Below are 12454 nucleotides of genomic sequence, written 5' to 3' on the forward strand. Positions count from 1 at the left end.
ATGTGTAACCTTTCCAAAAAGATCCCCGTTTATTATTATCCAGCACGTTAATAATACTTATCTCATAGTAGTTAAAATATTATAATTGCATAGTTTTTGTATTCATTACATGAGTAGATAATTACGCAGTGCATTGAGCTCGTGATCGTATAATTAGTACTAAAGCTTTTTATAGAAACATGTTATTCGAAAGGCATCTGCAATGAGGAAACGAATTGTTTTTACGCATATTTTTATGAAGGCAAGGTAAACGTTTAAGATGGTATCGTGAGTTAATAAACAGAGAAATATAATGACATGAAATAAAAATAAGTAAATAATTAAAATAATAATAATTACATTGACACCTCTTATTGTCAACTATTAATTGAAATTTCACATAAGTAATGATTTAAAATAAATGACGACGAGCGAATTTCGATTCACACTATTATTCTAAATCACCCACAAATCAAACCTTCAAATACAGCTTGAAACTTTTAATCTCAAATAGTAACTGAAAGAAGTCTACATTGCCCTAGACATGCGCAAGCGTTTCGCACCTTATTAAATTAAAAATTCTATGGAGTCCAACCATGTACTTCGCGGCATTCATTATTTTTTCTGGAATCAAAAACAACTATAATTCTATTCGCTTAGTTTCGGATTAGACTCTATTACACATATCTCTTTTGGGGGAGACCTTTGTCCAGCAGTGGACATCATTTGGCTGAAACGAACGAATGAACGAACACATATTCTCTCTACGAGTATTATAACTTACAGTTAGAATCTCAGCTGTAGGTAGTAGGTAATACCAGGCCTGTTCATCTCCACGAGTTTACATCGAAAACAAAACACGCACGATGGCCCACCTACAGGATACTATTCGACAAGGCCTCCTCACATACGAGCGAACATTGACTCACGCACTCGTATTCTTGTGTATGATGGAAGAAAATAAAGAAAATGGTGTACTAAATACTGTGCAGTATTTAACTGCCTAGATAATAATAAAAACACAGAATGTACTTTTTTAAGTTGCCTCAAGACACTGAGAGGTAAATAAGTAGTTAATATTATTCATGATAATTCATGCTAAATCATGTATTTCCTCCGCCATTTTCCGTAGTTTGGCACCTCACGTCACATCATTTTACCGAAGTCAGCCCTATAGCTTCGGCGCAGTGCCGATCACTGACGTTTGTCAACAAAATGGTGCTTGACTCTTGAGACAGGCTAAATTACACCATATTGTTAATGACATTGAGCATACATTTTTTTAAATACCTTCGCGAAGTAAAACTTCTGTACGTAGTACTTATTATTATTCTGTGGTAATACCAACAAGTGGAATCCCAATTTCCAAATTTCAGGACCGAAAACTACAAAATCAAATAGAAAACTAACACTCTTTCTCTTTCCTTTTCAGGGAACCGCTCTACCCCCAGAAACGCAGTAACGCCAACACCATTCAAGGTGTTACAGCAGTTGTTACGACTGTAACATTGATGCATATACTTTTAAATGTATTTTATTAGTTTTTAAGAACAATTTAAAATGTGAGGCATTTTCCAGTGCGTATTTTAATTAAGTACCTAATTATTTATTATAGATCTGCTAATTTTTATTTTAGTTTTTCTATCTTTAAGTGTTATTGTGCCTTATTGTACTTAAATTTTATTTTTAAGCTAGTTATTTGTATTGTACTTTAAAAAGAGTCTATTGAAATAAGTTTAGATTGTTACTTATTTTTCTTATTACTGAAATAAGTGTAGCTTTATTTTCTATATCGAATAATTTTTTAATTGTAATTTGGAGCCTCAAGACGTGTTTTGTATTTAACATTGTGATTGTTCAAATATATTTTATGATTTGAGTTACAAGTTCATTTAGTGAAACTGACCTATACCTATATAAATTTTTATTATCCGTTTTAACTACATACTAACTTGTTGCGAGGATTCGTAATAGGTATAGGTGCACATACATTATTTAATAAATCGAACTATGACGTCACATCTTTAACACTCATACATCAACTATAACACTCGCTTCGCCGAAGCACTAGTATCGACTGCAGGTAGACTACGAAAGTCTGACTCTTTGACGCACGTATTGGGGCCTAAAGTATACAACCGATTGCCTAAAATAGTGAAAGAAGCGGTATCACTCCATTCTTTCAAATTTCAATTAAAAAAGTGGTTGATCGAGCAGGCGTTCTATAAAATTGACGAACTGTTTGGAATTTAATTATTATTGACGCTATTTATTTTGACATTTAATTGACATTAATTCTATTTGTATTATTAATTTATTTGGACATGATGTGTATTTCTTTCTTATTAATACTGCAATTGTTTATTATTAATAAGAAAATATATTTAAAATTTGACATGTAATGAACATTATGAATAAATTTCTTATTCTTATTCTTAATGACTACCCACAAGCAATTAGGTATAGGTACTATGTTTCAGACACTTATAATACTAGAAAAAGCATAAAATATCTAGGTTGTCTATGCTATCAGTTTTGTGAAAATAATGCAGTTTGTGTGGATCAATATTTATAATGGTCGTCACTCACGTTGTAGGTTTATTCATTTATTAATTAAAAATTTCTTATCTAAATTACCTAGGCGTGAAGTAACGAGGCAACGACGGTTGTTATTCGGATATTTAGAGTTTAAATTAACGGATAACATAATTGCTGAAAACCCAACTGTAGTGAAGATTTTGAGATTTCATCATAGTGCATTTCACACAGTGCGATATATAGTCCTCATTACCAGACGTATACAATTAAAAGAAAATGTAGAAAACGATGGTTCGGTCATTTCATAAGACGCTCCGAAGACCATGTCGTAAAATAGGCCTTAGCACTGCCAGATAATGAAAGGTAGAGGGCGCCCACTGGCCACGTTTCGGTTCACGATGGCCAAGGACTTAGAGCGATCCTACACTAATATTTTGACAGCCTAGGACAGACTGTCTTGGCGCCTCAGAACAAGGAGAGTCAAAATCAAAGCCCAAATAATGGGAATGAGGGTTAGAGAAAGCAAGACTTACGTAAGAAACGAAGGATATCAGTATTTTTTTCATTATGTGCAGATGGTTATTTCCATCACCTAGGTAACTTCACATTGGACTCTCAAATAATGAGAAGAACACATACCTGAGTAAATTAAGCAGCAAAGACACTTCCCAATCTATTTTCTATTGTGATTCGTCAGTGATGGTCCTAACGTTTTCCTTTGAAGCAAGCCTCGATTAACAATGCATGACGCATCTGGCGGTTCCCAGTAGAACCTTCCATAGATGGCTGGCAGTTCCTACGTCATGTGGAGCTTTCCAAAACAAAGCTCTATTAATGACACAAGCCGCAATCGGAATAGACATTGAACTTGATAAAGATAGGTAAAATGACCAAAATGCTGAATTTGAGGGAGCTGAGCAAGGGAATTGCTAAAAGTTTGCTGTTGGTGCTGAATGGGATATCCATCGTAAGTAATTTAGTCTTCTTTGTGTAAGTCTTGGAATGAATTTATTTAGCATCTGAAAGGACCTACAATCTCACTTAGGCTGACTTTGCACCATCTTACTTTAACTTTCACAACTATCAAAGATCGGTCAATCTCTATACCTACCGAAAACCTCGTTTATTGTTATACAGGGTGTTAGGTAAATAGGTATATGAGCCGGCACACTATGGTGAAGTCAGAAATTTGATATCATCATTTTAATTTTTTTAATTTTCATACAAAATAAATTTTATAAAATCCGATTTGTATGAAAATTAAAATAATTAAAATGAAGATATCAATTTTCTGACTTCACCATACCATTTATATGCCCATGTTAACATGGGCTAGTGTCGGCTCATATACCCATTTACCTAACACCCTGTATAGTTACGGTTATAGTAAGTTACTGCAACTCACCCTTAGTTCGTTAGGAACTATGCAGTGGTAGTAAGTGGGTTATGGGTGATGGGTTAGTAGGAGGTGAAGTCTTTTAAAAGTGTAAAAGTTGTGATAAATAGGATCCCTGGCTATAGTACGATTTTAGGAGTAGGATGTACTAAGTATTATAGTTTTAACGGTGGAAACCATTTAGTTACTGTAACTTAAACCGAAGGAAGTTATTTATCTGTATAGATAAAAATGTAGTGCCTTGTGCCATTCTACATATAAACATTTTCTTTAAAACTAAGTAAAGTAGGTACATATCCACATATTCTTTGAAGTACTTATTTAATTAAGAAATTCAAATAATCTACTTACAGTTCCTAGCGCTATGCATCTTCGGCTTCGCCATCGTAGACATCCGTCTCCTCAAGGAGTATGGCGAGGATCAGGCAGCAGGGACATCAGCGGGCGACGTGGTCATCATGGCTGCCAGTGTGATGCTGGTTGCCGTGGCCGTGGTGGGCTGCTACGGAGTGGTGAAGGAGAACTTGAAGGCTCTTTATATGGTAAGTCTATGTTGTGGGAATAGAGAGACTGCAAAAGCAGTATGGCGAAGACCAGGCAGCAGGGACGTCTGCGGGTGACGTGGTCATCATGGCCGCCAGTGTGATGCTGGTTGCCGTGGCCGTTGTGGGCTGCTACGGAGTGGTGAAGGAGAACTTGAAGACTTTGTATATGGTGAGTCTATGGTAGACTTATGGGAATGTGGAGTCTGTTCTAGCAGTACGGCGAGGACCAGGCAGCAGGGACATCAGCGGGCGACGTGGTCATCATGGCCGCCAATGTGATGCTGGTTGCCGTGGCCGTGGTGGGCTGCTACGGAGTGGTGAAGGAAAACTTGAAGGCTTTGTATATGGTAGGTCTATGGTAGACTTATGGGAATAGAGAGACTGCAAAAGCAGTACGGCGAGGACCAGGCAGCAGGAACGTCTGCGGGCGACGTGGTCATCATGGCCGCCAGTGTGATGCTGGTTGCCGTGACCGTGGTGGGCTGCTACGGAGTGGTGAAGGAGAACTTGAAGGCTCTTTATATGGTAGGTCTATGGTAGACTTATGGGAATAGGGAGACTGCAAAAGCAGTATGGCGAGGACCAGGCAGCAGGGACATCAGCGGGCGACATGGTCATCATGGCCGCCAATGTGATGCTGGTTGCCGTGGCCGTGGTGGGCTGCTACGGAGTGGTGAAGGAAAACTTGAAGGCTTTGTATATGGTGAGTTTATGGTAGACTTATGGGAATAGGGAGACTGCAAAAGCAGTATGGCGAGGGCCTGGTCCAGGGAAGTCTGTTTATATGGTAAGTCTATGGGAGACTTACAGAAACGGGAAATCATACACAAATATAGAAAATAGAGGAATTGTATTATTGTAGAGTTCTACAGGTCAGAATTAAATGGCTTTAAAATCTTACTTCATTCTAGCAGCAAACCAAGCAATGTTCGATGACCCTACGGCTTCAATATAGCTTAGAATAAATAGCATAATAGCATTAAATGTCATTTGAATATTGTATAACGTGAAATGTTAAAGAATGTCCTTGTAGATTTCGGTAAAGACATTAATTTAAATATCATACAAGGATGGCAGATAGCATTATCACATTACCAAACTTAAGACATGTCATCATCATCATCATCATTTCAGCCATAGGACGTCCACTGCTGAACATAGGCCTCCCCCAATGCTTTCCATGTTACCCGATTGGTAGCGGCCTGCGTCCAGCGCTTTCTCGCTACCTTTACGATGTCGTCGGTCCACCTTGTGGGTGGACGTCACGCGCTGCGTTTTCCAGTACGCGGCCGAAATAGTATAATTATAGAAGAGCATAAACAATGTGAAAAGACAGAGCAATTGACCAGAAATAACATAATAAACGTAAAATATCAAAATATTTTTTCTCTCACTTACAGTACGTCGGCCTCTTAATGATCATAGTGCTGCTGGAGATGCTGATCTCCATATTCGTGGCGCTGCAGAGGTATGGCCTTCAGTTCAGGATCACGGAGTGGATGAGGGAAGACTTCTTCCGAAACGTCACCGAGGGCAGCCAGGTGTACCACGAGACGCTGTGGGATGAGCTGCAGACTAACGTAAGAATATGTTAATTTGATTTAAACTTTCATGGTCAATAACATAAAAATCGGAGACCGATAATTCGGCACATTATCGGAAACTCGAAATTTAGGTATGTACATGGTAGCAATACCGTCAATAATAATGATTATTTATTTTGCATGAATAACCGACAAAATAGAAAACTAATTATATTATTGTAGTGCCAAATGATTATGGGCTAATATGCCAATGGAAGAATGAATCTTCATATGTTTAATAAAACCGTAATAATATAATAAAAATAAATCCTTGGACATTTTACAGAGCGCCTCTAGTCCTAAACTAAGCAAAGCTTGTAGGCACTATGTGTAATTTAAGGAACACGTCTGAATTACTAATTATTTTCTATTTGTGTCTGAATATAACTAAAACACCTGATCTACTTGTATAAATTTATAAAACAAAATGAAATAACTAGTTAAAAATACACAAAATTATTTTTTTACCATTAAACAGTCCTTCTTTGTTAAATCTTGACGTTATCCATGTGTATTTACAAAAATCTGCCCGAGGCGCCTTACTTTCACAAGGACCTGGGTCTAGCTAGGAGTCAGATTAGGTAATAACAGCAAATTACTAAATATCCACTTACTATTTCTCACTTTATTACAATTTTATGCTGCGCAAAACAACACAGTTTTGAAATCTCAACTACGAGTAAATAAAAGTCTGTGGTAGGATCGCACGTCATTGACCGTGTATTGGCGCGCAATTCAAAATTCGAACTAAGTTTTTACTTTTTTTGGGATTATGGCGTGCGGTACATTCAGCCAGTCTCAAGTGAAATGATTTCACCTTCACGTAATTAAAAGCTTAAAATAATGATTATTTTAATAAGAAGTATAGGTGTACCAGAATCTCATGGCAAACAAAAATATTGGAAAAGTGTGTTTTTCATATGGCCATTGTCTATGGCTTTACTGTCACCTGTCAAAGTAAATCAAGAGATCTGTCAGCCGCTGCAGAAATTTTGTAATCTCTTCATGCCTATTTGTTATTTTTGTGAAAAAGTCGAAAAAGCTCAAGCAAATCATATTGTTTTCAATGTGTATTGTAAAATAGGGCATAATTCAAACTCAATCTTTGATTTTAAAGCGCGTCGTTGAGTTGACAGTAAGTTGGAGTGAAATGTTTTGATACATTTAGTTTATTACCTAACTGCGTCAGAAGGAGGGTGGGTTATGTTTATTTTTAAATTATTCTTACCTAATAGCTGCCTTATAGGGGTTTTCAGGTGTTTTATTTTCATACATTGGTGCAGAGGAATAGTGAAAAAGTTATGACCATGTAAAGAAAATTGAAAAAGATTTCATCAAGCTAGTTTGAGTAATTGAAATGCTGAAAGAGCGATTTATATCATACAGGGTGGAATTACATCCTGTATTTTTATTACATCGATCGTTAGGGTTAAAGTATAAGGATGAAATCTCTCTAACAGACTTGATAAATCAAATGAAAGGAAAACCATGAAATCTTAAATTATTTTGATAATGTTACAGAAAATTGTATGGTACCTATAGTAGTGAATTTTCGAAAAAAAATCGAAAATCTTTGAGTGCAGTTCCCTTTTTTTTTAAAAAAATTAAGGAATGTTTTCTTTCAGTAAAATTTTCTATTTACAGTATTAAGAGTACTTTCCCTCCAGGTGGCATTTTCCACCCTGTATAATAAACCTCTTTAACTTGATCATCTATTGAGGAACAAGAAATGCAAGTGGAGTTCTTAGAATCGTTTTCTAGTTCTGAATGAAGTGATAAGTTATAAGTATACAGATAAGATATAAAATGTATAGGTAGCCATTCGTACTTCATGTTCATTAATATTAAAGTCATAAATAAAAAAATAAAAAGCATCAAGATCGTTTATTCCAATTTCCCTAGTATTGCACTCAACAAAGTTTATTTTCCCCATTTGCCATGAGATTCTGGTACACCTATAGTGATGAATCTTTGATTTTCTTTTGATTTTCAGTAAAGTCGTGGCACTTTACAAAGACCTCAGCCAGCAGTAGATTCCTTGGGAGAGCTATAGTCTAAAAATTTATTGACTAGATAACGTAGTGTAATATGTGTAAGAATATTTATTTATTTGTTATTATTTAAATTCCAGTACAAATGCTGCGGCCTGAACGGCCCCGAAGACTATCTAGCCATCAAGAAGCCGGTGAGCGTGTCGTGCTGCGCGCGCGCCTTCCGCGCTAGGACGCCGTTCGCGCAGCAGGAGCTGTACCGGGTGTGCATGGCGTAAGTTTTTAGTATAGAGTTATTGATTTGTAGTACACAATTTCATAAAATTCCTGTCTTAAGGGAATACGAAATGAGGCAATTCTGCAGAAGAAAAAAGTAAAATTATTTTCCCAAATTACTACCTTCTCCGAGGTCATTTTTCGGAAAACGGAAAACTTAGAACTCCACTAGTAACAACAAGTATGTTGCTCGATTGACCGACAACCTGGAGATACTTAGATGGTTGTGGCAACTGGTTGAGAGAGATCGTCCTTTGTGGAGGCTTCACGGAGGAGGCTGATACCAATAATGAACTGCCTTAGGCAATAACCCTTCTTCTAGCGCAGTCGGGTAAAAATAAATAACATGAAATGAAACAATACTGTAAAAGAAAAAAGAATCTAACAAATACAGTGTGGATATTGGCTGCATTTTCTCGTTTTTGAGCTTTTGCTGTATGTATTGTTTTGCGGTTCTTCCTACATTTTTACATATTTTATTTACATTCTGAGGTCAGGCTTCAAAAGGGTTCCTTAACCTTTTATCGACCTATGAATTGTGCATTATTTTAATTACATCGTATTTGTTTCCAGAACCGGTGACTATTACAAGCAGGGTTGCGAAGACGAGATCCTGGACATCCTCCGCTCTGACGCCGACTGGCTGCTGGGAGCTGCAGTCTTCAGCTTCTGGGTTGAGGTACGATCAGAGGAATACCTTATTATGATCATGAGTGCTCGGCGTCTCTAAACTAAGCTATGATCAGCAAAGCCTCTGTGAGCAATGATAATTATTGGCTCTCTCCTAAATAATTTAGTAGAACAACCAACAAGACACACACTAGAAGACAAACAATATTTACAACGTATTTAAAATTAATCTTATACATAATGTATTATTGTTAATTTATGCTTTTATTTCTTGTTGTGGGTGCCAGAAATTCAGCCAGTCTATGATATTGAATATTGTCATTAAAAATACGTTTTACGCATTTTCAGGGTGCAGGAATGCTGTTGACGTCTTGGCTGGTGAATAACATCAAAAACTCCGTGCACATCTACAAGGAAACCGTCCGATACTGAGGCATTAGCCACTTTTAATTTAATTTGTTTGTTCTATTATACGAATACATTTATTTTCATATATTTTTGTTTGTTTCATTTCATATTACAAAATTATTAGGACCAAGATCTATCTCTACAATTTGCTTATCTCGTGTTGTGTATCAGAAACACCATTTATTTTTGACTGTGAACTTAGTGGTCATTAATATTGAGCAGCTTTTTAGGGTTCCGGAGTCCTGATTGAACGTTAAGAGTTCCTTACTCTTAACGTTCAATCATGATCCAACAGTAGGATGATGATGATGTTCATTGGAGTAAGTAAGTATCCAGTTGATGTTTAACGCCCGTATTCACAAACACTACTATGAGGTCTCACAGTGCGCGTGGACGCACAGGGTTACACACAAACCAATCACAGAGCTCTATTCAACGCTGTGCGTTCGATTTGCTGCTTCACTAAGTAAGCATCGTTTGTGAATACGGGCGTAAGAACTTTATTTAATAATTATTATTCTTCGTTGCTCAATAAAATACACGAGTCAGTTTATATTAGCCAGTCTTATCCATCTCTCCAACCACAAAGGCGGTAGACTACCACTAGGAACCCTAGGCATAACGTATGCTTGTAGTATATCTTTATAAATAAATGAACACAGTGTTCAGCGTGATTTGCAAAAACGACAACTTACTGTTAATTACACATACACACTTGCCGGTTTGCGTGACAATGACTATAACGCTTTTCACAGTAACGACCGGAACCATACTATAGGCCGATGCAGTAGGTATAAATAAGGATACTAGGGCAATCCCTAGGGACACCACAAATGATGGTAGTTGTCGATTACATTTGTTCACGTGTTCTTACAATAGGCGCTGCTGTATTTAAGGACTGACTTGAATTTTTCACATGAAAAGATTATGGCTGAGTTGCACCACCTTATTTTAACCGTAATAAATAACATGAACCTTTGATTTTTGTATGGAGTTTGACAGATTTTTGACGTTTGTCAAAGTTAAAGTAAGATGGCGCAACTCAGCCTAAAGCCTTGATCACACGTACCGAGCAAACGGGCGAGACAGTGCTCTCGGTATGAACATTACGCCGAGTGCTCGGCCGAGCGCTCGAGTATGTGACTCGCTCACCCAACTGTCTCGACCGAGTAGCTTTCACGCTTTTGTGTAGCAGAATAAGCTCAAGGGTAGAAAACAATTTTATTAACGAACAGTTTTATGGTAAGCTTTGTAGTAAGGATTTAAAAGTTATTCATTATTAAAAAAAGGTTTTAATAATCATTTAGGAACAGGAGCACAGTACCAACCATCTTTTTCAGAATGCCTTTCAGTAGTAAAATCACTTAAATGGGCTTACAGACTTTTTTAAAGTTAGATTGTTAGTTAGTTTTTAATATCTATCTAGAATAAACTCAGAACAAAGGATGAAAGTGGTTCTTTGCTTGTTAAATGGGTCATCGTGAAGGTACGAAAGTGACATACATTTATCGTTTAATTTTGCAAAACCTATTGATTCTCTACAGCGCTTGTCCTTCATTATATTTTATAGAAAGTAGCCTTTATTACCGGGCATTAAAACTTGAGGGCTGTAATATGAAATAGAAGTACAGTCAAACAAAAAAATGCGATTTAGTATCCACGTTGAATATCGCTAGGCTCTCATGTAACAGTAGATTTATTTTCAAAGTAAAAGCACCTTGTACATTGTGATGATGATGAAGCCTCCCACTACATGGACCGACGATCTGGTGAAGGTCGCGAGAGGTGCCTGGATGCGGGAGCTGCAGGACCGGTCTTTGTGGAAATCCTTGGGGGAGGCCTTTGTCCAGCAGTGGATGAACGAACACTTATTCCAAGTTATCACATTATTCGAACCATTGTGTGTCTATTGATATTTTTATCAAAGTTCCCAAACTGTACTACCTACGCTTCTATTTCTGATTGTTTTATCATGCCATTCTCAATATCAATTGATGATAAATAATCAAAAAATTATGACCAGATGAAAAATTCATGTTGCAACTTTCTTTGCTTGCTGTACATAATAGTAAATATCAAAGTGGACAGGGCCGAAGGGACACACGTATTAATTAAAGTAGTATTGCGAACGTCGTAAAGGCTATATCGATTTAAAGTTAATTGGATACTGAAACAAAGACTCAAGACAGTCCCTGGACTGTGGGGAAATGGACACATGATTTCCCACGTTCCAAATAATGCGATTCGCGGGCGAGCGCAGCGGGCTGGGGTAAAATGGGTAATTTTTGCAAGTCTAATCTATAAAGCGTTTTTTGAATAACACTTGTGCATTATTTACATGAAAATCAAGCTAATATTGTACATATTGTACATGGTAAAGATTCTAGAACTTATTATTATGGTGATAAAATGTTATTAGAGTTGTTAGAAATAAACATGGAAAAGGTCACAAAAATAGTATACTATATTCAACAAAGAGTTAAGAATGGTCAAGAAATAGAGATAAAAGCATATAAAAACATTTAATAACATTTCACTACAATTTTGCTACGATAATCGAATTCGTAGCACCGTAGCATAAGAATACGAATGAACGTTAACGTTACGGATGAAACGAGCATGACGCTGAAAATATACTGAAGATATTCGTTGTGTTTCTATGACCAGCAACGTGGCTCTTACAATCAAACAAAGGAATCGTACCACCACAAAACCGCCCCCGCTCCTCCTATACCCATGGTATCTGCTCTAATAACACCATCGGGTCGTCAAATGCAATGATCGATACAAGCCCATAAGCCTTCATTTCCGACGACTTGTTCTGACCAGTCGGACCTGTGTCACGCGTGACAGTAATTTACGTTGTGACAAAACTATTTCAGTACTTTGTGACGCAATCCGTGACGATGAAGCCGAGAAGCATACGCTGCATGAAGTTTTTTCTCACCCTCTTCAATATAATATGCATAGTAAGTACTTTTTAATGGATCGATCGGATTGGACGTACGTTTATTGATTGCCGTCGTTAGGCCTTGATAAGATCAAATAATAACTAGTGGTTTTACAAGTAAATTGGCGTAGGTTATGAATTGTTTTAGAGGGGTGCTT

At 37.0% G+C, this 12454-nt stretch overlaps 1 protein-coding gene across 1 annotated transcript; it reads left to right on the forward strand.

Moving 5' to 3' along the window:
• Positions 1–5075: 5075 nt before the first annotated feature.
• Positions 5076–9376, forward strand: LOC135072204 (leukocyte antigen CD37-like). Its single transcript, XM_063966157.1, has 5 exons — positions 5076–5161; positions 5859–6038; positions 8173–8306; positions 8882–8987; positions 9287–9376. Exons 1-5 carry the CDS (start codon positions 5078–5080, stop codon positions 9368–9370), a joined length of 588 nt encoding a protein of 195 aa, XP_063822227.1. The 5' UTR covers positions 5076–5077; the 3' UTR covers positions 9371–9376.
• Positions 9377–12454: the final 3078 nt, after the last annotated feature.

The sequence above is a fragment of the Ostrinia nubilalis genome, chromosome 5 (assembly GCF_963855985.1).
Source record: "Ostrinia nubilalis chromosome 5, ilOstNubi1.1, whole genome shotgun sequence".
NCBI classification, from domain to species: domain Eukaryota; kingdom Metazoa; phylum Arthropoda; class Insecta; order Lepidoptera; family Crambidae; genus Ostrinia; species Ostrinia nubilalis.

Excerpts from the sequence above, each read along its gene's own strand:
- LOC135072204 (XM_063966157.1), top strand. The coding sequence starts at position 5,078 with ATGGCCGCCAATGTGATGCTGGTTGCCGTGGCCGTGGTGGGCTGCTAC. Across the intron at positions 6,039-8,172 it reads GGGATGAGCTGCAGACTAAC|TACAAATGCTGCGGCCTGAA; the intron begins GTAAGAATATGT and ends TTTAAATTCCAG. Across the intron at positions 8,307-8,881 it reads CTGTACCGGGTGTGCATGGC|AACCGGTGACTATTACAAGC; the intron begins GTAAGTTTTTAG and ends ATTTGTTTCCAG.